Below are 24331 nucleotides of genomic sequence, written 5' to 3'. Positions count from 1 at the left end.
AAAAATTCATCAGCGTGTAAGAATACTATATTGGACACATAGATCTATGGTTCTGATGGCCTTCTTATTCTGAGCAAAGTCAATTGTTGAAATGTATTGTTTGAGTTCACTTTCAAAAATTAAAAAAGAGGGTTTGTGATTAGAGAATTTGGATTTGTGAATGTGATATTTTGCAAGTAATAAAAATCAGACTGATGATGTAATATTGTTTTGTTTTGGTAGCAGTATAAGAAAAAAACAATACATTCTCATATGTGAGGGGAAAACCACAGTCAATATGTTGGGAAATAAAAGTACACACATGTTGGCAAAAAGTACAGGAGGAGGGACAGGAGCAAAAGAGATGACATAGATCCTCAGGAGCCACTTCACAAAATGAACAGTCCACTATAATGTCCTCTTTGTATCGCTGAAGAAAAACTTTGCAGGGATAGAAACCATTAATTATTTTAAAAGTCACTTCCTTAGCTTTATTTATAATAAGATATTTAGAAGGCAGATACCCTTTTTTTTTTTTTTTTCCTTTTCAGGTTTGAAAATAGGTTATTCCAGAAAGAGAACAATTGGAACAGAGACAAAGGCGTGGATTGGATATGGGCGGGGATTAACTAACTTCCGCTTGAGACTTCCGGCATGGATCGGATAAATGGCGGCGCCCTTGTACCACAGATCGTGACTGCAGGAAGGTTCTCTTGGGGAGGAGAACAGTAGAAGAAGGAGGAGGAGGCCGGAACTGGGTCAGTTTTACAGGAGAAGCGGGAGAACTGAAGCAGGGTGAGTACCGCCACAACAACAACAACAACAACAACAACAACAACAACAACATAAGCAGTTTATATTAGTAGTGTTGTTGTTAATCCGCCGGATTAAAACACAGGTAAACACACAGGTAATGTGAGTTAAACGGGTACAAACTTTTTTCTTCAATTCGTTTTCAGGATACAATGTTTTAAAACAGAGACATTGTTTTTATGTTTTTAAATATCATAGTTTCTTTGTAAAAGGGTAGACAATATAAGCTTTGGCTTCAGCCTACGCCTTTTCGGTACCACTATAATTAGTGGACTAGATTGTAAATTATATATTTTCTTTTAAATGGACCGAAATAAAGTACTACTCCTCGTCGTCGTCATGGTTACGGGCGGCTGTGATCGATCCTTCTGATCGGCTCTTTGGATGAGAACGGCTCCGATTCACAACAACACAACAAACCGCGTTTGTTATCAACTGTTTTCTATTTTATTCGGGAAAAAGAAAAACAACACAAAGCATGTCAAAATGTGGTAGGTCGCGTTTGTAAGTAAACAGTCAATAAAATAGTGCAAAAAAAAAAAAAGATAAAAAACGTTAGTGTGACAATAAACTCACTCAGAGACTTTAAAATTCTGCACACATTCGTTTCTATGGCTAGTTTTTGTTTGTTTGTTTGTTTGTTTGTTTTTGAGGAGGGAATTGTGCACACTTGTTGTTCCAATTCCTAAATACAAAGAAAACAGTTTTTTTAATTGTAAATTTGTGTTTGTGAAAGTGGAATATGTTTAGAATGTATTTCGTCACTTGTTATTATTCAAAATTTTAACTTCATTACCTTTTCACCATTTGACATGAACGCAGCACCGGGGCTTTTCTTTTGAAGAGGCCGTTTAGTTGTTCCGGTCCGGGCAGGAAGCAGGCCAGGAGAACAGTAGAAGAAGAAGGAGAAGGAGGAGGCCGGAAGGAGGTCAGTTTTACAGGAGAAGCGGGAGAACTGAAGCGGGGTGAGTACCGCCACAACGACAACATGAGCAGTTTATATTATCACTGTTGTTGTTAATCCGCCGGATTAAAACACAGGCACACACACAGGTAATGTGAGTTAAACGGGCAGCCGGGATTTGACTCCTCGTCGTCATGGTTACGGGCTGTGATCGATTCATGTGATCGGCTCTTTGTCTTTGTGTGTGTGTGTGTGTGTGTGTGTGTGTGTGTGTGTTTTGATGCTATACCGTGTTGTGATGACACACACACACACACACACACACACACACACACACAGCGTTTGAAAGTAAACAGTCTGCCTGTGCACCGGCACTGTGACCTGCTGGATCCGGATTGAACCGGATCAGAGTCTTGCTGGAAGAAGCCAGGCTAACGACCCCATAGACTTCAAGTCATTATGCTAAGCTAACAGCACTGCGCAGTATGAACAAACCGCTAGTTTTCTGCTGACTGGGTTTGTTCAGACTTGTGTCCACAACAGTGACTGTCCAAACTTTAAGGAGCGGCGAAAGATGTAAACAAATACGGGTCTTACAGTTTTATTGATCAGAGCAGATCGATCACCAGGCGGCTCTCCATCCACCGCAGAAGAGGCTCGAACTTTTCTTGAACTAATTCAAGGAAACAACATCAATGTAACCAACAGAGTTTTGATTTTTGACGGCCGCCCCTGTAGATAGATAGATTTACTTTATTGATCCCAAACTGGTCTTACCTGAAGCACAAGCCTAAATTTGATTTTGTCTGTATTGTTGCCTTGTGAGATATGAATGCCTCCTGAATATCTAGATAGATAGATAGATAGATATACTTTATTGATCCCAGCCAGGGAAATTCTGGAGATAGATATACTTTATTGATATTTATCTAGATAAGGATGCATCATTCAGTCTTGTTGGCTAACACAAAAACTTCAGCCATAGTATTAACCCCTTACTGCCTGAATTTATTTACAATTATCTAAAAAAAAAAAAATATGTTTGTGTTCTTGCCTTCAAGCACATGCTAAATCATTGGCAGTAGAGTGCTTCCAATACAATTCTTGGTGTGTGTGTGTGAAATAGCTATGCATCAACATCCCAGGCATCAGTGGGATTCACACACCACCTCGGCTGCATTAAGACCGGAAGTGGTTTGATGTGACTTCGTGACAAGAGTCTACAAGGGGTTAATGTCAGACGTGCTGAGGTTTTCCAATTTCCACAGAGACAGAAAACAATGCGTCACACTGCATTTACATAACAATAAGCATGGAAGTGGTTAATGAATGGTGGGGGTGTGTGTGTGTGTGTGTGTCCTCTCAGATGGCCTGACATCCAGGGGATGGAGAAGAGGATATCAGCAGGTCCACCTCTAAGCAGGGAAGGAGCTGCACCTTCAGACACAAAGTAAGAGCTTCTGTTATCCTGTGAGATGTGGTTTCATCTCAGAACCTGTCCTGCATGTGAAGGAACTCCTCAGTTGCACTAACTGGCTGGTTTTCAAAGCCAGGTCCGGTGGCGAGGGCTGAAAGACAGGTGTTAATTTTACAGACATTACGATATAATTCACAGTTTCAGTAGCAATGATTGTTTTTGCATTATAACTTTCATTTTCACTTTAAAAAAAGCTGTTAAAATGATGATGGTGTGATTGTCGCTCGGCTCTGTGCCGAACAAACATCTTCTCCATCTGGAAAATACACTGTGTATGCCAGGCCGTCTCTAAAGGCTGAATTATGCTTCAGCGTTAGAAGAGCGTACGGGGGTTGTGCGAAGCTCGCATTTCCTACGCAGCGTGTGTGTCCAACATACCTCTGCGAAACACACTGAGCAATTCTCCTCCCACCAACGTAGACCCTGTGACGTATGGTCGCTGCTCTTCTGTACGTCTTGAGAGGCGCCAGGCGTTCTTCCGCGAGATCCAGCATTCTCCAAAGTTTTCAAACACAACCGACGAGTCGAGACACAACAGTTGTTTTAAAAACGGCGCTGTCGGCCGGCGCAACAACAGGATGTGATGCCGGTTGCAGCGAAGTGCCGGAAATGATGTACTTCAGCGGACCAATCACAGCTCTTGTGGGGCTGCGTAGGGTCCGCGTAGTTACAATTTTTGGGAGGCGCGCGGCAAGGCTCTGCGACGGTCGCACAACCCCCGTAAGCTTCGCACAACCTCCGTACGCTCTTCCTACGCGGAAGCATAATTCAGCCTTAAAGCACCAGCAACAGTGTTTTGTCACATTTTACCATCATCAACAAAGCATTCACTAGAAGTTTTTTGAAGTTGGTTGAATCTCATCATAATTTGTCAGTGTTCAAATATCACGACAAAACAATTTAACCATGCAATAAGCAAATTAGCCCAAAAAATTACCAGGAACATTAGCAAAGAAAGCAATTAAATTATGATTGTGATTTTTTTTAATAGATATTTAAAGGATAACAACAATAATAATGATTAGACTGATATTTGTAAAGGTCAGATCAGTGATGTTGGATCAGTTTTCTGGCGTTTAATACTTGTGAAAGGCTGAACACAAACCAAAACATCTCATGATGTAACGTTAGTAAAACGACTTCTCAAATGAATCCTCGCAGTCCTCCAGGTCCTGGTTCTCCACATGGATTTCTTTATAGATTGTCGAAGATGTTTTACTTCTCATCCAAGAGGCTTCTTCAGTTCTGACAGACTGGTGGGACTTCCAGGCTGTTTAACCTGTGCGAGGACGTTATTCAGGTCGTTGATAGAAAGTTGACCCTAAAAACCTTTCACTCCAGGAGCCAGGTGTCCCTAACGGCCCTTATTCACTCCTGGAGCCAGGTGTCCCTAACGGCCCTTATTCACTCCTGGAGCCAGGTGTCCCTAACGGCCCTTATTCACTCCTGGAGCCAGGTGAATCTACCAACACTGAATACGGTCGTCACAACAGGAAACAGCCTCTAATGATCCAGTGGTATCGGTGACCTGGAGAACGTCCCCACAGGTTAAACAGCTGGGACTCCCCACCAGTCTGTCAGAGCTGTAGAAGCTTCTTGGACAAGAAGAGAAACATCTTTACAGTCCAGCTGACCTTGACTCACCTGTATGTGGTTAGCTTTGCTGTATTATTTTCTTCCTAGTTTGGTCCATGTTCTTGCTGTGACCCCCTGCTCTGTGGCTGCTAGTGTCACTTTCCTAGCAATACCCACTTGACACGCCCACAGGATTATACACCCAAAACCCACCTCAACATTGGGGAAAGGACCGTTTCATGGTTGTTGTTTTTTTCCCGTTAAAACATTGTTTTATACTTAATAAGAATATCCTTCATTTCTACAGGAAGAGGAAGCACAGCGAGGCTATGGAGGAGCAGCTGTCCTGCAGACTGCAGACACCCAGTCAAACCAGCACAGTGGACGGCGGTCTGCAGGAGGTTTTAGACAAGCATAAGATCAGTCTGAGCACGAGATGTGAATTTGTGACAGAAGGAACTGCTGCAGCAGGAAGTGGAACCCCCCTCGACAGGATCTACACTGAGCTCTACATCGCAGAGGTACAGAAGGAAAGGGTTAAAGACGTTGTTCTGAAGATTGGCAGAAAACCCAAGATAACCCTCCATGACACTCCAATCAGGTGCCAGGACATCTTTAAACCCTTACCTGGCCAAGACACACACATCAGAGTAGTTGTGACGCAGGGCGTTGCTGGCATTGGAAAAACCTTCTCAGTGCAGAAGTTCACTCTGGACTGGGCAGAGGGCTTGGAAAACCAACATGTCAGTCTTGTGGTTCTGCTTTCGTTCCGGGAGCTGAACTTGATCAAAAATGAGCGCTACAGTCTTCTCCAGCTGCTCCGTGTTTTCCATCCAACATTACAGACGGTCACAGCAGAGCAGCTCACCGTCTGTAAAGTCGTGTTCATCTTTGACGGCCTGGATGAAAGCAGGTTTTTATTGCATTTCCAGAACAATGAGGTCGTGTCTGATGTCACACGGACGACATCAGTAAACGTGCTGTTGACAAACCTCATCAAGGGGAATCTGCTTCCCTCGGCTCTCCTCTGGATAACTTCCAGACCTGCGGCGGCCAATCAGATCCCTCCTACATGTGTGGACAGGGTAACAGAAGTGCGAGGGTTCACTGACCTCCAGAAGGAGGAGTACTTCAGGAGAAGATTCAGTGATGAGAAGCTGTGCAGCAGAATCATCTCACACATCAAGGCGTCCAGGAGCCTCCACATCATGTGCCACATCCCAGTCCTCTGCTGGATCACTGCTACAGTTCTGGAGCACATGTTGACTACAGACCAGAGAGGAGAGCTGCCCAAGAGCCTGACTGACATGTACTCACACTTCCTGCTGGTTCAGACACAGAGGAAGAAGCACAAGTACCATGAGAGACATGACAGAAGTCAGCAGGAGCTGATGGAGACTGACAGGGAAGTTCTTCTGAAGCTGGGCAGGCTGGCGTATGAACATCTGAAGAGAGGCAACCTGATGTTCGACCAAGAAGACCTGGAGGAGTGTGGTCTTGATGTCACAGAGGCCTCAGTGTACTCAGGAGTGTGCACAGAGATCTTCAAAACAGAGTGTGTGCTCCTCCAGAGAAGAGTCTACTGCTTTGTTCATCTGAGCATTCAGGAGTTTCTCGCCGCAGTCTACATCTTCTACTGCTACATCAGTGGGGACATGAAGGTACTGAACACATTCCTGGGAAGAGCCAGCAATGGACAATCTCTGGATGTCGTCCTGAAGGCAGCAATGCTCAGTGCCCTGCAGAGAAAAAATGGCCACCTGGACCTCTTTGTCCGCTTTCTTCATGGCCTCTCACTGGAGTCCAACCAGAGGCTCTTAGGAGGCCTGCTGGGTCAGACAGAGAGCAGACCAGAAGACATCCAGAGAGCCATCAACAACCTGAAGGAGATGAACACCTACAAGTTATCACCTAACAGAAGCATCAACATCTTCCACTGTTTGATGGAGATGAACGACCTCTCAGTACATCAGGACATCCAAGAGTTCCTGATGTCAGAAAACAGATCAGGGAAGGGACTCTCTGCGATCCACTGCTCAGCTCTGGCCTACATGCTGCAGATGTCAGAGGGGGTTCTAGATGAGTTTGAGCTGCATAAGTGCAACACACCATTGGAGGGACGACAGAGACTGATCCCAGCAGTGAGGATCTGCAGGAAGGCTCGGTTAGTCCTGATGTGAATACAGATGTTACACAACAGCGCAGGGCCACAGTCTTAACTGACACTAGGGCTGGGCAATACAATGATATTATATTAATCTCGTGATATAAGACTAAATATTGTCTGAGATTTTGGGTACTGTAACATCATGATAATATCGTGAATAGTTGTCTTTTCCTAGTTTTAAAGGCTGCATTACGGTAAAGGGATGGGGATTTCTGAGCTTGATAGACTACTCTTGCCTTCATCAACACATCTTATCGTCTTGTGTGATTTTATTATTAATATTCCACCAAATATTGGCGCATAACTCTGTCCACAGTTTTGGTGTTACCCCCACACACCAAACATGACAAATGTGCAGCAAGTGTTAGGACTTTTTTAAGCATTCCCACTCAGCGAAATTCATTTATTTTTTCCCTTCTCTATTCCAAAAAAAATGGAAGCCGTGCAACAGAAGTAACATGTTAATTTTTGGAATGATCCAACTTACAGATTTTTCGCAGTTTAAGTGGGTTTTTTTTTTGTTTGCTTGAAAATTTTGGCACAGCAAACAGATATGTGGATTCAGAACAGTTGTTATTACAATTACTACATGACGCGTGTGTTCTACCAGAACTTCTTATGACCTGCCATTGAAGCTTGTTTGTTTTACAGTAGCCACATTATTTATTTATAGCAATAGTGGTATAATGCTATACTTTTGTTCTCTGTTTGTTTAAAAAAAAAAATTAATAAACAATTTGTAATTTCAGACTTTGTAGTTGTGGACTCACAGATTCACACTATCAAGTCGTGGCCTCGGCGCTGGAGTCCAACCCCTCCCATCTGAGAAACTTGGACCTGATGTTCAACCGCATCCCGGATTCAGGAATGGAGCTGCTGTCTGCTGCACTGAAGAGCCCACACTGCAGACTGGAGACTCTGTGGTCAGACATCATCAATATGATGAATATTACTGTGACAATTTGAGGAATGAATCTGCTAGTGTAATGGAGCCCATTGACCCTAACCCTGATGCTGATCTCTCCTTTCGTGCTGACTGAGAGAAAGTGGGGACCTCAGTTTAAGTCAGACCGTTTAGCACTCCCTGAGATCTACCTCAGAAAAGCTCAGCTCCAGAGACTGAGCTGAGGACCAAAGCAGACATCTTGATAACCTTCATGGTCTTCTTGTTGTTGAAAGTTGCATCAGATTGCAGTTCTCACTCTGGGTGCAGATAAAGTAGTTTTTAAGGATTTATCCCGATATAAACGGCTCCAGTGAAGAACTGCAATGAAATGATCCAGAATATCTGTGTGCAAAGTCAGAATCCGTAAAAGAGCTCAACAGCTGAGCAGTTATCCCTCGTTTATATTACACTGGATGGTTTCAGTGAGCATTTCTGTCCAGTTTTATGTTGTAACTACATGCTGTATTCTCCTTAGGTTGCCTTGTTGCAGCTTGTCAGAGAGCAGCTGTGCTTCCTTGGCCTCGGTTCTGAGGTCACACCCCCACCTGAGAGAGCTGGAACTGAGTGAGAACTACGAGCTGCAGGATTCAGGAGTGAAGCTGCTGTCTGCTGCACTGGAGAGTCCAAACTGCAGACTGGAGACTCTGAGGTCAGACTGCATTTCATTTTTGTAATTCTGTGTAGATGCAAGTGTAAAATAATGTACTATTTAACATACAGCACTTGATTTCGTTTACATGTAATCTTTTGCATTATTCGATTTTGTCTGACCAATAGGCGGTATGGGTGCTAAGCCATGGCCTTCTACAGCTTCCACTTTAGCTTTTGCTCTCGTATGGAGCAACAAGTTGGACATGATTCACAACATTAGCTCGCCAACTCCGTCTTCAGTCTGTAGAGCAACACTTCGTGTCGAGACTGGATGGCTTTAAACTGATTTACCATCAAGGAGCATTTTATTTTATTATAACAGCTGCATGCTTTATTCTTCATTCAGATTGATTGGCTGCCAGTTGTCGGAGAGCAGCTGTGCTTCCCTGGCCTCAGCTCTGAGGTCCGACCCGTCCCATCTGAGAAAGCTGGACCTGAGTCGGAATAAGGTTCTGGATTCAGGAGCCAAGCTGCTGTTTGCTGGACTGGAGAGTCCAAACTGCAGACTGGAATTTCTGTGGTCAGGCACTCCTCTTACTTTAGTAATTTTGCAGTTTTGTTAAAAATATTGAATCATTTATTTAAGGTGGGGTAGGAAGTTGGTGTCATTTGGCCACAATAATATTTCAGCATGTTGTAATTCAAGTGGTCTGAGAGAAAACTAGACGTCTGTGCCTCCTCTTGGCTGTTTATTCAGGCTTTGGAAACTCGTCTGTGACCGAAGACTTAGGCCAATCACGGGTCATTTCAGAGAGGAAATGTTCTTATTCCTATGCTGACTTTTAGAGCACGTTTGGGTTTGGCCACTGTTTAAATCACTGACTTACTAACCCCTCACATGCCTAAATGCAGCCTGCGATCCTCCGGCAGAGGTTTGTTAGTAGTTCTTAGGGTCAAGGCTAAAAACCTGAGGAGACCAAGCCTTTGGAGTTTGGGCCTCACGACTCTAGAATGACCCGCCGGAGGAGATCAGGCAGGCTAGCTCTGTGCACGATGTGATTTAATCTGATTACTAGATACTTTTCAGAGCAGCAACAAGGTTGCATATAAACTCTCTGCCTGAGGGATAGCAGAGTTGGTTTAACTAGGGTAGTACAGGATGGTTTCAAGCAGTAGTTTCTGTGGAGGAACATTTTATTTTATGTTATATTCACATGATTTCTTCTTTATTCAGGCTGAGGAGCTGTGGCTTGACAGAGAGCTGCTGTGCTTCTCTGGCCTCGGCTCTGAAGTCCAACCCCCATCTGACAGAGCTGGACCTGAGTGAGAACGAGCTGGAGGATTCAGGACTGGAGCTGCTGTCTCCTGAACTGGAGAGACCAAACTGCAGCCTGAAGACTCTGACGTAAGACTGCATTTTCAGTAAGAAAAGAAGTGTTTGTTTGGATGTTGACTAATGGTGAATGAATTCTGTGATGGCATTCATTTTGAAGACTCCATGTACTGCCATTATGCCGATCCACTCTGACCAGCTTACTGGTAAAACCCATCCACCGTATGGTACAGGGCACTGGCTATGGCAAAGTATTTAAGGACTGGAGCACTCAGAACCTCAGTATGACAAAGAACCGCACCCACAAAACCCCTGCTGAATGTACTTTACTCTTAAAGCAACAACATTTTGTCATAAAGTGCAGGGTGTCATGCACGAATGTTTCAGTCTGTTTCAGAGCTGCATGCTTTCTTCTTTATTCAGATTGATACGCTGCAGGTTGACAGAGAGCAGCTGTGCTTCTCTGGCCTCGGCTCTGAAGTCCAACCCCCATCTGGCATACCTGGACCTGAGCCACAACAACCTGAAGGATTCAGGAGTGAAGCTGCTGTGTGCTGGACTGGAGAGTCCAAACTGTAGACTGAAGACTCTGAGGTCAGGCACCTTTTTATTCAGTTGTGTTTACATCATTATTGTGTGAATATTGTGGTGGCATTTTGAGGATATGTACAGCGAACATGCTGATCCACACTGGCAGAGGCAGCACTCAGAGGGTGGAGCATTTTCACCTCAACTCTCCTGTCCGCCAGACAACTTTGCAAGAGTTGTGCTTTTGCAGCAAACTGGAGGCAGAAACAGTGGAGCTGAGACTGTGACCTGGGGCTTGAAGCACGCAGCAGATCTGCAGATCACACTCCACCTGCAGCTGCTGCTGCAGGTGGAGTGTGCTTCTCGCCACAGGGAATATGTTCTGCAATCTGAACTGATGATGATCACTGATGGTGCAGGGTCAAGAGTGAGGTTCAAACGACAGCTGGGGTTGGGTCGGATAACTTCCCATTCATTCTGAATCTCGTTTGTGGACTTAAGTGATGTTAAAAAAACGGTGAGAGCTGCATCCAACCAGTTTTTCTTTGTAGGGAGTTAGGTACTGTGTATTACTCATTACTGTGAAGATGTGATGGGACAGTCTTCCACAAGGAACATGGGCAGCACAGATCCTGTTCTCACATCCTTCTTGCAGTTGCATTGCCTCAAGAGGAGACCTTGAAAGTAGGGAAAATGATCTACCTGTTTCAGAAGCGTGTTCCAGATGGTGATGTTGAAATCTGGAAAGGTTGTTCTTGGGCGTGTACTTTGTTTTTCTGGATGTTTATGGTCAGACCAAAGCGTTCTTCATATGCGTTCCTGAAGTACTTAACCGATTTGTTGAATCTTCTCAGAGCTGTGAAGCATTGTTGTCTGCATACTGCAGTTCAGTGATCCAGGTGACGTTGCTTAGTCTTTTGAACAGTCTGGAGAGATTGAAATTGAGAAGTTGTCCATTGAGGCGATACCTGATGTCCACTCCTGGACTGGTTGTCGTTGATGGATCGTGGATCATGGCCGTCTGCTACAGGGAGTGCTGCAGAAAGTCCTCATTCTGGTTTCAGTCCATTGGTGATTGGAAGGTGTTTTTTGATGAGATACTTGGATGAGTATTACAAATCGATCAGGACAGCCAAAGTCTTTTACAACTTCCACATGGCAGATCTCGGTATGGTGTCAAAGGCCTTTCCCCAGTCGTAGAGCACTAGAAGAAAGGCTCTTGTTTTCTCTACCCTTCTCATGTAGCTGTCTTGCACAAAATATCATGTCGAGTGTTCCCTCCGAAGTCAGGCAGGACCTTCTCTGTTTCAGGTTAAGGTGTTTAAATGTACAGCTGTTGTTGTTGTTGTTGTTGTTGTTTTTTTAAACTTCCATGTTTCTGATTCGATCATCAGTGATGGATTGGTTTCAAAGTTTTTCCATCTATGAATATGTAACAGTTGCATGTTTTTTCTTGATTCAGACTGGATCACTGCGTCTTGTCACCGGGCAGCTGTGCTTCTCTGGCCTCTGTTCTGAAGTCCAACCCCCATCTGACAGAGCTGGACCTGAGTTATAACTATGTGCTGGATCCAGGAGTGAAGCTGCTGTCTGATGGGTTGGAGAGTCCAAGCTGCAGACTGAAGACTCTGAGGTAGAGAATCTTTCCTTTTGTGAAGCTCTACTTGAACAGCAGCAACTCTTTGTTAACAACATTATTTCTCTGCAGGTTGAAAAATACTTTCATCACAAATGAAGGCTGTGCTTCTCTGGCCTCAGCTCTGAAGTCCAACCCCCATCTGACTGAGCTGGAACTGAATCAGAACCAGCAGATGCAGGTTTCAGGAGTGAAGCTGCTGTCTGCTGGACTGGAGAGTCCAAACTGCAGACTGGAAACTCTCAGGTAGAGAATCTCTTTGCCCTCTGTGAAGCTCTACTTGAACAGCAGTTCTGGATGTTAAAATCGTTCTTTTTCTGCAGGCTGAAAAATTGTAAGATCACAGATGAAGCCTGTGCTTTTCTGGCCTCTGCTCTGAAGTCCAACCCCCATCTGACAGAGCTGGACCTGAGTGAGAACTACGAGCTGCGGGATTCAGGAGCGGGGCTGCTGTCTGCTGGACTGCGGAGTCCAAACTGCAGACTGAAGACTCTGAGGTAGAGAATCTCTTTGCCCTCTGTGAAGCTCTACTTGAACAGCAGCAGTGGTTTGTTAAAATGATGAAAGCTTTCTGATTTCTTTCTTTTTTAAAAAAAAATTCAGATTGAAAAACTGCAGTTTGTCAGAGTTCAGCTGTGCTCCTCTGGCCTCGGCTCTGAAGTTCAACCCCTCCCACCTGACAGAGCTGGACCTGCGTGGAAACGACAGGATGTACATCTCAGCAGTGAAGATGCTGTGTCCTCTTGTGAGAATCAATATTACAGAGTGGATGTTCAGAGGTCAGTCCATGTTGAAAAACTTCATCGTTTGCTCTCAATCCAGTATCAAACCAAAGAAAAACAATATTAAGTGGACCTACAGACAGCTGTTGTTTTCATCCCAACAGATTGAAGTAAAGCTGGATTTCAGCAGACACCCTGCCAGATCTAAGTGTTGACAGAAGAATCGGCTTGATGTTTCTCATCCCTGGTGTGTCTTCTCACATCCAGACACATCCAACAGAAAGGTCCGTCTGTCTGAGGACAACAGGAAGACCGACATGAGGAGCAGTTTATTTTCACTTCAGTTCAACCCACAGGACGTTGTTACAACATAGAGCAATTGTATATGTTATTATTATTTTCTAAATGGTGACATTTTATTGTGACGCCTGGACCGCTGTATCGCAAACATAAACCAAACTTTCTTTCCACATCATAGTACAGAAGGCGAACTCACTTGATGTTTGTGTCCAGAGCTAAATGAAACAGATAACTCCCCTGGGTTATGCTCATGGATCAGATTTTGTTTTACCTCAGTATTTATTGCTGTGCTTTTAGCCCCTGTTATGTTTTCATGTCATCTGTTCTTTTGTTAGGTGTTTTATACTTGCTGCAAATAAAACTTCCATTGGGACAATAATGGTAAAACTTAACACAGTATTTTAACAATGTAATAAAACAATGAGCACGTCATAAAATAACCTTTGATCTCAGTCAAAGCAGGATTCTCTCCTTTCAGTTTAAGAAATTAATTTAATTGACAGTGATCAACATGCTGGGGATGTAATGTGGGTGGGCTGTATTGCTCTACTTTTTTTTTTTTTCTTATATTGATGCTGCATCCGTCAATAAAATGTTGAAAATCAAAGTCCTGTCTGTCTAATTGTTGATCACATCGCTCACTCGGCTCGCTGTGGAGGAGAGTTCCTCCTTCACTCTCCAACATGGAACAACATGCAGCGTTCTCTGGCCTAAACTGAGCTCAGCTGCCCTAAACTGTGCCCTAAAAGTCGTCACTGTAGTCTTCCCATTGGTGATCATGTCATGGTAACAAGGTAACGGTCCACACCTGGGCGTCGTGTTAACACCTGGAGTCAGGAAAATCAAGCAATGACCACCTGACTATAGAGTGAGCACATGGGAGGAGGCCTACTGAAACCATCCCAGCCAGACTGTCTCCAGAGAGTAATTTGCACATCCGCTGAGGAACTGAGTTACCATACAGGATAACAAAAGGTTGCCCGACCTGCATCAGGAAGTGCCTCAAACAGTTTGAGATGCTCAGGGTTCACACCTACACTGCTGAACCCACAAAAAGCATCGCAGTGAGCTCGGAGCTGAGCCTGAGGGCCGTGCTCTCAGTTTACTGGTTGGTGTTTGTTCCAGCCCTCACCTGAGCTCACAACCTCAGCCAGGTGACCAACAGAATCAGAGCGCATGAACAAGTGGTGGAAAGGTGTAGAGCCACAACTCCTCTGCATTGGAAGGAGCGAATTTAAGTAAAAACACCTCCTGAGCAGAGACCCAGAGCACTTTGGGGTGAATATAATATAAAGCAGGATGTTGTCTCCCCTGTTATTATTAATGATCTGGCTGTGGAAGTTGTGCAAAATTATAAATACCTTGGGACTGTAATTGACCACAAATTAACCTTTGAGCATCAGATTGACCAGGTATGTAAGAAAGCTCACCAACGCATGTATTTTTATCGCAAACTCAGGCATTTTAATGTGGACAGCACTTTTATGAAGATGTTTTACTCTTGTTTTATTGAGTCTGTTCTTACCTTTTCTTTTATCTGCTGGTACGGGTTTTTAACTTTAAAAAACAAAAAACGTCTGCAGAGCATTGTACATGAGTGTAGCAAGATTGCTGGGGCTACCCTAAATGACCTGCCATCCATCTGTAAAAACAGAGCCATTAAGAAAGCCAGATCAATCCTAGATGATCCTAGTCACCCCCTCCACTCAGAGTTCACACTGCTTCCGTCCGGCCGTAGATTTGTATCTAAAAGATGTAAGACCAGCAGACACAAGAACCCACTGTCACTAGTTTTTTAAACACTGTCACATGACTGTTTTTTTTTTTTAACTAGTACAGTTCATTGTTTTACACTGGTTTTATTGTATATATATATATATATATATATATATATATATATATATATATATTTTTTTTTTTTTTTTTTTTTTTTTTTAAGTTGTATTTATTCATCATGTCCACTGTTTTGGTGAGTTTAATGTCTATGTATGTATGGAGGAGTGTTCTCTCTGCTGGCTGCACAACAAATTGCCCCACTGGGGATAATAAAGTTACCTTGATTCTTGAGCCTCAAGACCCCCCAGGTGGAGCTGATGGGCGAGGCCTGCCATAACCCAGATAAGCAGCAGAGAGAGGCTGGAGAGACGTACAATATACAAGGGTTTGTAGGACAGTACAGGGAGACTTTGACCCTGTGTGCCTACAGTGAAATGTTGAAAGACGTAAATGAAGCCGGCGTGGGGATTTCATGCTGGAGAGCAGGCGCAGTCGTGTCTGAAACGTCAGAAACAAGAATTTCCTGACATGAATATCAGCCCGACACTAACATAATGATGATAAGACTGAACAAGACAGAACAACACACATCATCACCACACACCAGAGTGTCACATGATCCCATGAAAAGGGATCATCAACTTTTGCCTTCACAATAAAAGTGCAGCAGTAGAAATTAAGACCTAAACCTGTGCAGCCCACATGGAGGCCAAATGGAAAGTCTCCATTTAAATGCAGAGGGGAACTTTCAACATAATTATCATGCCAACTTTTAGTATTTATCATCGGATCACAGGAAAACAAACCGTCATGCTGTTACTCTGAAAAGTCGTCTTCTTGTTTGGGCCTCTGAAAGTGAAAGTGTGAACGCAGCTTTAGACTCCATGTAGACACGACAGAGACGAGCAGGAGGTGAATGTTATTCCAACATTATTATTGTTATAATCTGACTGGAAAGGTCTGTCAATCAGCTGTGAGTCTGTGGACAAGCTGGACAATACACACTGTTTGAGTTAGACACTTTTCCTCTGTTTATTCAGGCAGTCTAGGTGGGGAGCGAATCTCATTATTACATAATGTCTAAGTATAAAAAATATTTAGGAAAGGTAAAGAGATGTAAGAAAAGTCAGCCTTATAAGACGCACCTAAAGATCCATTTATATTCTTTGGCTTTTAACTTTTCTTAGCCTGTTTTCATCTTTTAACTTGTTCCATTGTCATTTTTATTTGATGGCCTCTGCAAAGTCCTGATTTTAGCGCCATCTGTCTGTAGTGCCCGTATGTACTACAGTAATATTTTGTCTGTGTATTTTATTGTGTTTGTGAAGCACTTTGGTGCAAAAGGATGACATTGTGTGTGTGTGTGTGTGTGTGTGTTTGTGTGTATCCAGAAGATGAGTGTGTGTGTGGAGGAAGAGGAGGGCAGAGCAGCGTCTCCAGTGTCCAGCTGTGTGTCTATGAAGAGTGACCGATCTAAACATAATCCTCCAGACTTCAGTGATGAACCTGCACCTTCAGACACAAAGTAAGACGACGTCACTGTCAGAGGGAATGTGATGACAGGAGACAGAAGATGAAACTCTGCTGAGATTAATGAGATTTATTTTAAAAACATGTCTCCTATTGAAAAATTATCGCTGGCATAAAGATAAAACTCACGTTGAAATGTTGAATCTCTTGGGGTTAAAATAAGATTTTACTTCTAACTGAGAAAAACCAGCTCTACCTCTAGAGCTCAGACGTCTGTCTCCGTCCCGATCACACGGCACGTCAGTCCAGACCAAGCCAGAACCTCATAATAGGAAGACAATTTTTTTTTTACTGTTTTATTGCAGGTTTTCACATCATCAGTTATTGCTTACATTCATTATGTAATTCATCCTGCTACATTTATACATTTTTACAGGCCGTGCACCTACAAGACAAAACAAAAATGGACAAAGGACAATAAATAGATAATAGAAATAAAAACTACAGATGCGAGACAAAGCAACAACAGTACAGAAACAAAAACAAACAATAACAACACCCATAAAAAAAAAAAAAAAAAATTTAAAAAGTGGGAGTGAAGGGGAGGGGGTGGATAGGGGGTAGGTTAGGGGGGTTTGAGTTGTAATCTTGCAGTTTTACAGTTTTACTGATCCACTCTTTCTATTTCCATGACCAATTTACTCGTTTCTTTTGAATTCCTCCTCTTCTATTTCTCAATTTATAAGTTATTCTTTCCATTTCCTTGATGTCTTCAATTGTTTTTTCCCAAGACTTAACAGATGGTGGTTTCACATTTAGCCACTTTCGCGTGATTTGTTTTAATGCTGCTATACGTATTATTGAATACAGATATTTATCTCCTTCCTTCTTAATTTCTCCTGGGATGAAGCCTAATAGAATATTTGGCGATTGTAATAAGTTCTTTAACTTATATATGGGTCATTGCATGTCATTTCACCAAATTTTCAGGAAATCCCACACACTCAAAAAAAGACCAAACTGCGTGGGCCATTTGTTGAAATGACATGGAATGACCCATATGCTTGTGATTCTCCCCTGAATTACACCCCACGATTCTTTCAGTGCTGGACAGAAATAAAAAAAAATATGTGCATGATTGGCTTCCTGTTCTTTAGATTTCCTCCAACATTCAGCACTACCTAAAACACTGTATTTGGATTTGGGTTTTGGTGTTACAAAGAATCTCATATTTATCTTCCATGGGAATCTTCCATAGGACAGGAATACAAATTGTTATTAAGTGTAATGTTTTCTATCTTGTGTGTTGCTGCTGCCGAGTTCACACATTACTGTGACACCGGTGAGTTTAGGGCGCCTCTCAGACTTTGTGCAGCTTACCACAACACACAGGAAACTGTGTCAGGTACCATTCCTTCTCAACTTCACTGAGAACCTGCAGGTTCTTTCACAATCAAACTTGTGAAAACTAAAGCAGTGAGTTGTTTTCCTGTCAGCTGTTGTTTTTCACTTGATATTTGTCATCGTTGTACTTAGTGTAAGAGCTGCTCCTGCTTATCGTAGGCTCTGTGGATTACATCCACGCCACAGCAGGATAACATCGTGTTGTCGGGCTATCTGATGGTAAATGTGTCATAAGAACGGTCTCTCTCTCATATGTCACTGCAGTGCAGGCTCTTTTTCTGTTTGTCTGCATATTCTCACTGCTTTTATTGCCGCTTCCCAGCTGTCCTCTGACCTCTGCTGTCCCAGCCCAGGACAGAGGCAGCTGAACAAGACATTGTACATCCTGTCTTCAAAACAAAAGCACCACTCTCCTTCATAATGTTGAATGGCTTTAGGCCTTTCACTGTGTAACCAAGATGGAAAGGATTGAAACTGAGATGTGTCCAGCGTTCCACACTCAACGTATTGGCCATTATAAGTGCAGCATCTAGGTACTGATAGCACACTGCTATCTGCTGCACTGTTGGACCTGTCAGTGTGAACACACTTACACACTCAAAATATCAAGAGTAAGTACAGATGTTTGCAAAATGAGACATAACATATGTCCCACACGCTTAAGCATGCAATCAAACCAGATGTGATGAGGATATTTCAGTCAGGCCACCGAGCTCAAATACCTACAACATGCTAATGTTTAGGCGTATAAACAGGCTTATACTAACAAGGCTAAGTAGGTTTAGCCACCAATCAAAGCTACTTTGTTCCCCGGTTAGCATGCTTCCTTCTCATCCACAACCATTCTCTAGCTTCCCTGGGTGTCTCTGACACGGCCTTATCTGCCTCCTTCAAACTCCTTCCACAAACCATAGCATCAGGTCTGGCATTAAATTTGGGGACACTTTCCCTAGGAATAACCAACTGCTGCTCTAACACCTTCCCTCCTAGTAATTTCTCCCTCACTTGTACCCCAGTACCCTCTTTCGTATTGAGAAAGAGGGTACTAGGGTACTCATTTTAGAAATGGCTGCTGATGGACACCTAAGTCATCTTAGCGAAGACAGAGCAAAATACTGAAATGCTACATCATGCATGATCTCCACAGTGCCCTTTATCCACAATGGGTGGCTGTGTGCACTGTTGCCCAATTAAGCTACACAATTCACTACTTTCTAATCTGTTTTGATGAATTTCTTCTCCACAGAGAGAGGAAGAGGAGCAGTGAGGCTGTGGAGGAGCAGCTGTCCTGCTGTGCTTTGTGTCAGGAGGTCCTGAGGGATCCAGTCTCCACCAGCTGTGGACACTGGTTCTGCAGACAGTGCATCACCTCATACTGGGACCAGTCTGGTTCATCAGGAGACTCTGCCTGTCCCCAGTGTGGAGAAAGATCCACAACAAGACCTGGACTGCAGACACCCAGTCAAACCAGCACAGTGGACGGCGGTCTGCAGGAGGTTTTAGACGAGCATAAGATCAGTCTGAGGAGGAGATGTGAATTTGTGACAGAAGGAACTGCTGCAGCAGGAAGTGGAACCCCCCTCAACAGGATCTACACTGAGCTCTACATCACACAGGGACTGAGGGAAGGGGTTAATACCCAACATGAGGTGTGGCAGCTGGAGACAACATCCAAGATGGAGACCCTCAGTGACACTCCAATCAAGTGCCAGGACATCTTTAAACCCTTACCTGGCCAAGACACACACATCAGAGTAGTTGTGACTCAGGGCGTTGCTGGCATTGGAAAAACCTTCTCAGTGCAGAAGTTCACTCTGGACTGGGCAGAGGGCTTGGAAAACCAACATGTCAGTCTTGTGGTTCTGCTTTCGTTCCGGGAGCTGAACTTGATCAAAGATGAGCGCTACAGTCTTCTCCAGCTGCTCCGTGTTTTCCATCCAACATTACAGACGGTCACAGCAGAGAAGCTCGCCGTCTGTGAAGTCGTGTTCATCTTTGACGGCCTGGATGAAAGCAGGTTTTCATTGCATTTCCAGAATAATGAGGTCGTGTCTAATGTCACACAGACATCATCAGTAGACGTGCTGTTGACAAACCTCATCAAGGGGAATCTGCTTCCCTCGGCTCTCCTCTGGATAACTTCCAGACCTGCGGCGGCCAATCAGATCCCTCCTAAATGTGTCGACAGGGTAACAGAAGTCCGAGGGTTCACTGACCTCCAGAAGGAGGAGTACTTCAGGAGGAGATCCAGTGATGAGGAGCTGTGCAGGAGAATCATCTCACACATCAAGGCGTCCAGGAGCCTCCACATCATGTGCCACATCCCAGTCTTCTGCTGGATCACTGCTACAGTTCTGGAGCACATGTTGACCACAGACCAGAGAGGAGAGCTGCCCAAGAGCCTGACTGAGATGTACTCACACTTCCTGCTGGTTCAGACACAGAGGAAGAAGCACAAGTACGATGAGAGACATGACAGGAGTCAGCAGGAGCTGATGGAGACTGACAGGGAAGTTCTTCTGAAGCTGGGCAGGCTGGCGTTTGAACATCTGGAGAAAGGCAACCTGATGTTCTACCAAGAAGACCTGGAGGAGTGTGGTCTTGATGTCACAGAGGCCTCGGTGTACTCAGGAGTGTGCACAGAGATCTTCAAAACCGAGTGTGTGTTCTTCCAGAGAAAAGTCTACTGCTTTGTTCATCTGAGCATTCAGGAGTTTTTCGCAGCAGTCTACATCTTCCACTGCTACACCAACAGGGACATGAAGATAATGGAGACATTCATTGGAAACATCTGGGATGATGAAGACAGTGAATCATCAATGGATGATGACGCCAGTTGTTTTAATGATGGCATCTTTGTTAGATATGCAACCTCTAAGATTCTTGACACATTTTTGGAAAACGACTGGGGTAGACACGGATGTAGTTATCAATCCCGGCATGCCTTTCTGAAGGCAGTAATGTTGAAAGCCTTGGACAGTAAAAATGGCCACCTGGACCTCTTTGTCCGCTTCCTTCATGGCCTCTCACTGGAGTCCAACCAGAGGCTCTTGGGAGGCCTGCTGGGTCGGACAGGGAGCAGACCAAAAGACATCCAGAGAGCCATCAACAACCTGAAGAAGATGGACACTTTAAATATCTCTCCTGACAGAAGCATCAACATCTTCCACTGTTTGATGGAGATGAACGACCTCTCAGTACATCAGGACATCCAAGAGTTCCTGAAGTCAGAGAACAGATCAGAGAAGGAACTCTCTGTGATCCACTGCTCAGCTCTGGCCTACATGCTGCAGATGTCAGAAGAGGTTCTGGATGTGTTGGACCTGAAGGCGTACAACACATCATTGGAGGGACGACGGAGACTGATCCCAGCTGTGAGGAACTGCAGGAAGGCTCGGTTAGTCCTGATGTGAAAACAGACATTATACCACAACGCAGAGCTGTGTTCATACCTGATACCATCAGAATTACAATAAATGTTCATTAAACATACAATAGACAGTACCAAATCATAATACAGCCTCAGGAGTTTCCATAGAAACCACATTATTTGACAGTATCTTTACTTTTAGTTATTTGTTGGCCTTCTCAACTAAGTGTTTGTAGATGTGTTAAGACTATCCAATTAAAGTGAAAAAAAGTTGAGAACAGTCAAAACCTATCAGTGTAACACCTACATTCCTCTACTTATTATTTGCATCAGACATATTAACCGTTTGGGTTTATATTAAACCTGTAATCACAGACTGTCTGACTGTGGACTGTCAGAGACTCACTGTGAAGTCCTGGCCTCGGCTCTGAAGTCCAACCCCCACCTGACAGAGCTGGACCTGAGTCACAACTACCTACAGGATTCAGGAGTGGAGCTGCTGTCTGCAGGACTGGAGAGTCCAAACTGCAGACTGAAGACTCTGAGGTCAGTTCATGACTTTTACTCTTCCAAATACATATTTTAAGGGAGAAGGGTTTGCTCTTGTCTGCAAATACTGGCTGGAAGATGAGGTGACTAAAAATAATTCACCAGTCTTTAGCACAAACCATCTGATTGGCTGTCTTGTACTTTCAGACTTGACAGGTGTGAATTGTCAGAGAGCAGCTGTGCTTCTCTGGCCTCGGCTCTGAAGTCCAACCCCAATCTGACAGAGCTGGACCTGAGTGACAACAAGCTGCAGGATTCAGGAGTGGAGCTGCTGTCTGCTGGACTGCAGAGTCCAAACTGCAGACTGAAGACTCTGAGGTCACAATTATTTAGTCCTGTGCTGACATATGTTTGATATAAATATTACATTCATCTTTCAATGACATTTGCTGACATCTGTATAACGGAAGTATTAATATCATCAATACTGTTTCAACGGTCAAGTGTGCTCACAAGACCAGCATTTCCTTAATACTGGGATAGGACCGACCATATCTACTTATTTTGCCTAATCATGGCCAATGCAGGGAATAATAACCTCTATAAATGCCTGCTATTTTCTTCATTCAGATTGAGGTCTTGCAGCTTGTCGGGGAGCAGCTGTGCTTCTCTGGCCTCGTCTCTGACGTCCAACCCCCATCTGACAGAGCTGGACCTGAGGGGAAATGATCCAATGGACAAGACAGTGGAACTGCTATTTGATCTGGTGGAGAGTCCAAACTGTGGACTGAAGGCTCTGAGGTCAGTAGTGGGGTGGAGTCAGTCCATGTTGACAAGCTTCATTAGCTGGTCTCAGTTAGTGGAAGCTGTTATTCTGAACACAGTTAGCAGTCAAATGAACCACTGAACCCTGTTTGTCCATGTTGGCTTGAGATAAGGAGCTCCCTGTCTGGTTTGAGATGCATTTTCCTGGGAAATCTCCAAATTTTTCACTGGCACAGTTCTTACAATGGCAGTTAGGGTTGGGTTCAGCAGCCACGTAGACAATTTCAGTTTTGAAACACACCCAGCATCAGCTAGAGGTGTGTTGGTGTCTCATCTTTGAGTTGACCTGGAGACGACGACGATGATGATGATGATGATGATGATGATGATGATGATGATGTGTTCTTCTCTACAGGGTGAACTATGAAGAAACCGTGATCCCAGCCGACAGCCTTAGACGATGTGAGTGCAGAAACAGTATAAACACACTGCTTATAGTTACACCTATAGCTGTCTATATATCTGCTTCTGGTAATGATGATAAAAAGACCTTGAAGTGGTTTTTAATGCAAAGAGAAGAACCTCTTCACTTCAAGTGTGGCTGCAGGTCTGAGAGCTGTGAGCTCAGTGTGTTCACTGCTCTTCATTAACATGGACGCTGTGCTACACAGCTGTTGACTTGTGCTGTGAACACAGCTGCAGTCTGGATGTGCTGCAGCTCTGACTGACAGCTGATGAAGTGAGTCTCAGTAAATGAGGATTTCTGATGTGTGCTGTGTGTCTTCTCCCCATCAGATGCCCGTCATCTCACACTGGATCCAAACACAGCACACAGAGACCTCCGTCTGTCTAAAGACAACAGAGAGGTGGAGAAGATGTCTGAGCAGCAGTCGTATCCTGATCATCCAGACAGATTTAACCTGCCTCAGGTTCTGTGTAGAGAAGGTCTGACTGGGCGATGTTACTGGGAGGTCCAGTGGAGTGGAGTGGTTGATATAGCAGTGACTTACAGAAGAATCACAAGAAGTGGTGATGACTCTTGGCTTGGATTCAATGAACAGTCCTGGAGTCTGAGGTGCTCTGATCACAGCTACACTGCCAGACACAACAGGAAGTTCACCAACATCTCTGTCCATCCACGTGGATCTGACAGAGTAGCAGTGTATCTGGACTGCTCTGCTGGGACTCTGTCCTTCTACAGAGTCTCTTCTGACAGCCTGAGACTCCTCCACACCTTCAGCTCCACATTCACTGAGCCTCTCTACCCTGGGTTTGGGTTTGGGTTCTGGTCTCCTCGTTCTCGTCTGGTTCTGCTTTGAGTTTCTGAGAAACAAACACTCGCTTGAAAATGTTTTGGACCATCTGTATCAGAGTGTTGGTTGTTAATCAGCTGGAGAAGAGGCTGCAGAACTCAACTGTCATGTTCTTAAAATGTTCAAGAATCAAAATTTTCATGTTGTCAAAAAGCTGATTGACAGTATTGATCCTGAATCCGCACAGACATAAATGTCTTGTCTGATTAGACCGTGTGCCACAGTGAGCCAAGAGGCTGCAGGTTTTCATTCCAACCAAAATCTCCACCAGCTGATTTCACTGATCACCTCCAAGCAGAGAGGAGGGACTAAACCTGCAGCCTCTCGGCTCACTCTGGATTAGACCAATCCTGCTGACTGCAGACGTCACCGAAGCCTGTACCCTCTCCCTGATTGGCTGGGTTTTGAGTGACTATATCTATTGATTGGAACATTTCATTGGCAGCCATGCATTCCTTCCCAAGGGCTTGTTTTTCTGTATTTTTTGTTTATTATCTGTTAATCTTTTATTTTTCTTATTTTTCTTTTTTATTATCCCAGTGACCTGAGCCATGTTTTGTCAGACTTCAGAAAAGGTTTCCTCTTGCTTGGAAATGCAGTTTAAGCCCCTCCCTCTTTCCTGATTGGCTGTTTATGATGATCTGTAGTGATTACAGAGTTGCTCCGATGTGACTGATGGCTTGTTGGAAGTGGGACAAACAGTCATACTGAATGTGAATATTGTCTGAAAGTGTCATTGAAGCCTCTTCTGATCATCTCTATTGATTCTGAAA

The 24331-nt window shown here is 44.0% G+C and overlaps 2 protein-coding genes across 2 annotated transcripts; both read left to right on the top strand.

Annotated features, from left to right (window-relative positions):
• The first annotated feature begins 3140 nt into the window (after positions 1 to 3140).
• LOC115378729 (protein NLRC3-like) lies at positions 3141 to 23963 on the top strand. Its single transcript, XM_030079193.1, has 9 exons — positions 3141 to 3146; positions 16139 to 16272; positions 18868 to 20410; positions 20540 to 21018; positions 21367 to 21537; positions 21688 to 21858; positions 22111 to 22281; positions 22661 to 22707; positions 23041 to 23963. The coding sequence occupies exons 2-9, from the start codon at positions 16142 to 16144 to the stop codon at positions 23562 to 23564; spliced, it is 3237 nt and encodes a 1078-aa protein (XP_029935053.1). The 5' UTR covers positions 3141 to 3146; positions 16139 to 16141; the 3' UTR covers positions 23565 to 23963.
• On the top strand, positions 4988 to 13551 carry LOC115379167 (NACHT, LRR and PYD domains-containing protein 14-like). The gene is made up of 12 exons (XM_030079887.1): positions 4988 to 4993; positions 5867 to 6912; positions 7665 to 7838; positions 8337 to 8510; positions 8859 to 9032; positions 9687 to 9857; positions 10209 to 10379; positions 11776 to 11946; positions 12022 to 12195; positions 12273 to 12446; positions 12553 to 12728; positions 12836 to 13551. Exons 1-12 carry the CDS (start codon positions 4988 to 4990, stop codon positions 12838 to 12840), a joined length of 2616 nt encoding a protein of 871 aa, XP_029935747.1. The 3' UTR covers positions 12841 to 13551.
• Positions 23964 to 24331: the final 368 nt, after the last annotated feature.

This window comes from Myripristis murdjan, chromosome 20 (genome assembly GCF_902150065.1).
Source record: "Myripristis murdjan chromosome 20, fMyrMur1.1, whole genome shotgun sequence".
Taxonomy (NCBI): Eukaryota; Metazoa; Chordata; class Actinopteri; order Holocentriformes; family Holocentridae; genus Myripristis; species Myripristis murdjan.
Note: the sequence above shows the minus strand (reverse complement) of the source record. Positions and strands in the feature narration are given on the sequence as shown.

Excerpts from the sequence above, each read along its gene's own strand:
- LOC115379167 (XM_030079887.1), top strand. Across the intron at positions 8,511-8,858 it reads TGCAGACTGGAGACTCTGAG|ATTGATTGGCTGCCAGTTGT; the intron begins GTCAGACTGCAT and ends TTCTTCATTCAG. Across the intron at positions 9,033-9,686 it reads TGCAGACTGGAATTTCTGTG|GCTGAGGAGCTGTGGCTTGA; the intron begins GTCAGGCACTCC and ends TTCTTTATTCAG.
- LOC115378729 (XM_030079193.1), top strand. The coding sequence starts at position 16,142 with ATGAGTGTGTGTGTGGAGGAAGAGGAGGGCAGAGCAGCGTCTCCAGTG. Across the intron at positions 20,411-20,539 it reads TGGAGACATTCATTGGAAAC|GGATGTAGTTATCAATCCCG; the intron begins ATCTGGGATGAT and ends TGGGGTAGACAC. Across the intron at positions 21,859-22,110 it reads TGCAGACTGAAGACTCTGAG|ATTGAGGTCTTGCAGCTTGT; the intron begins GTCACAATTATT and ends TTCTTCATTCAG.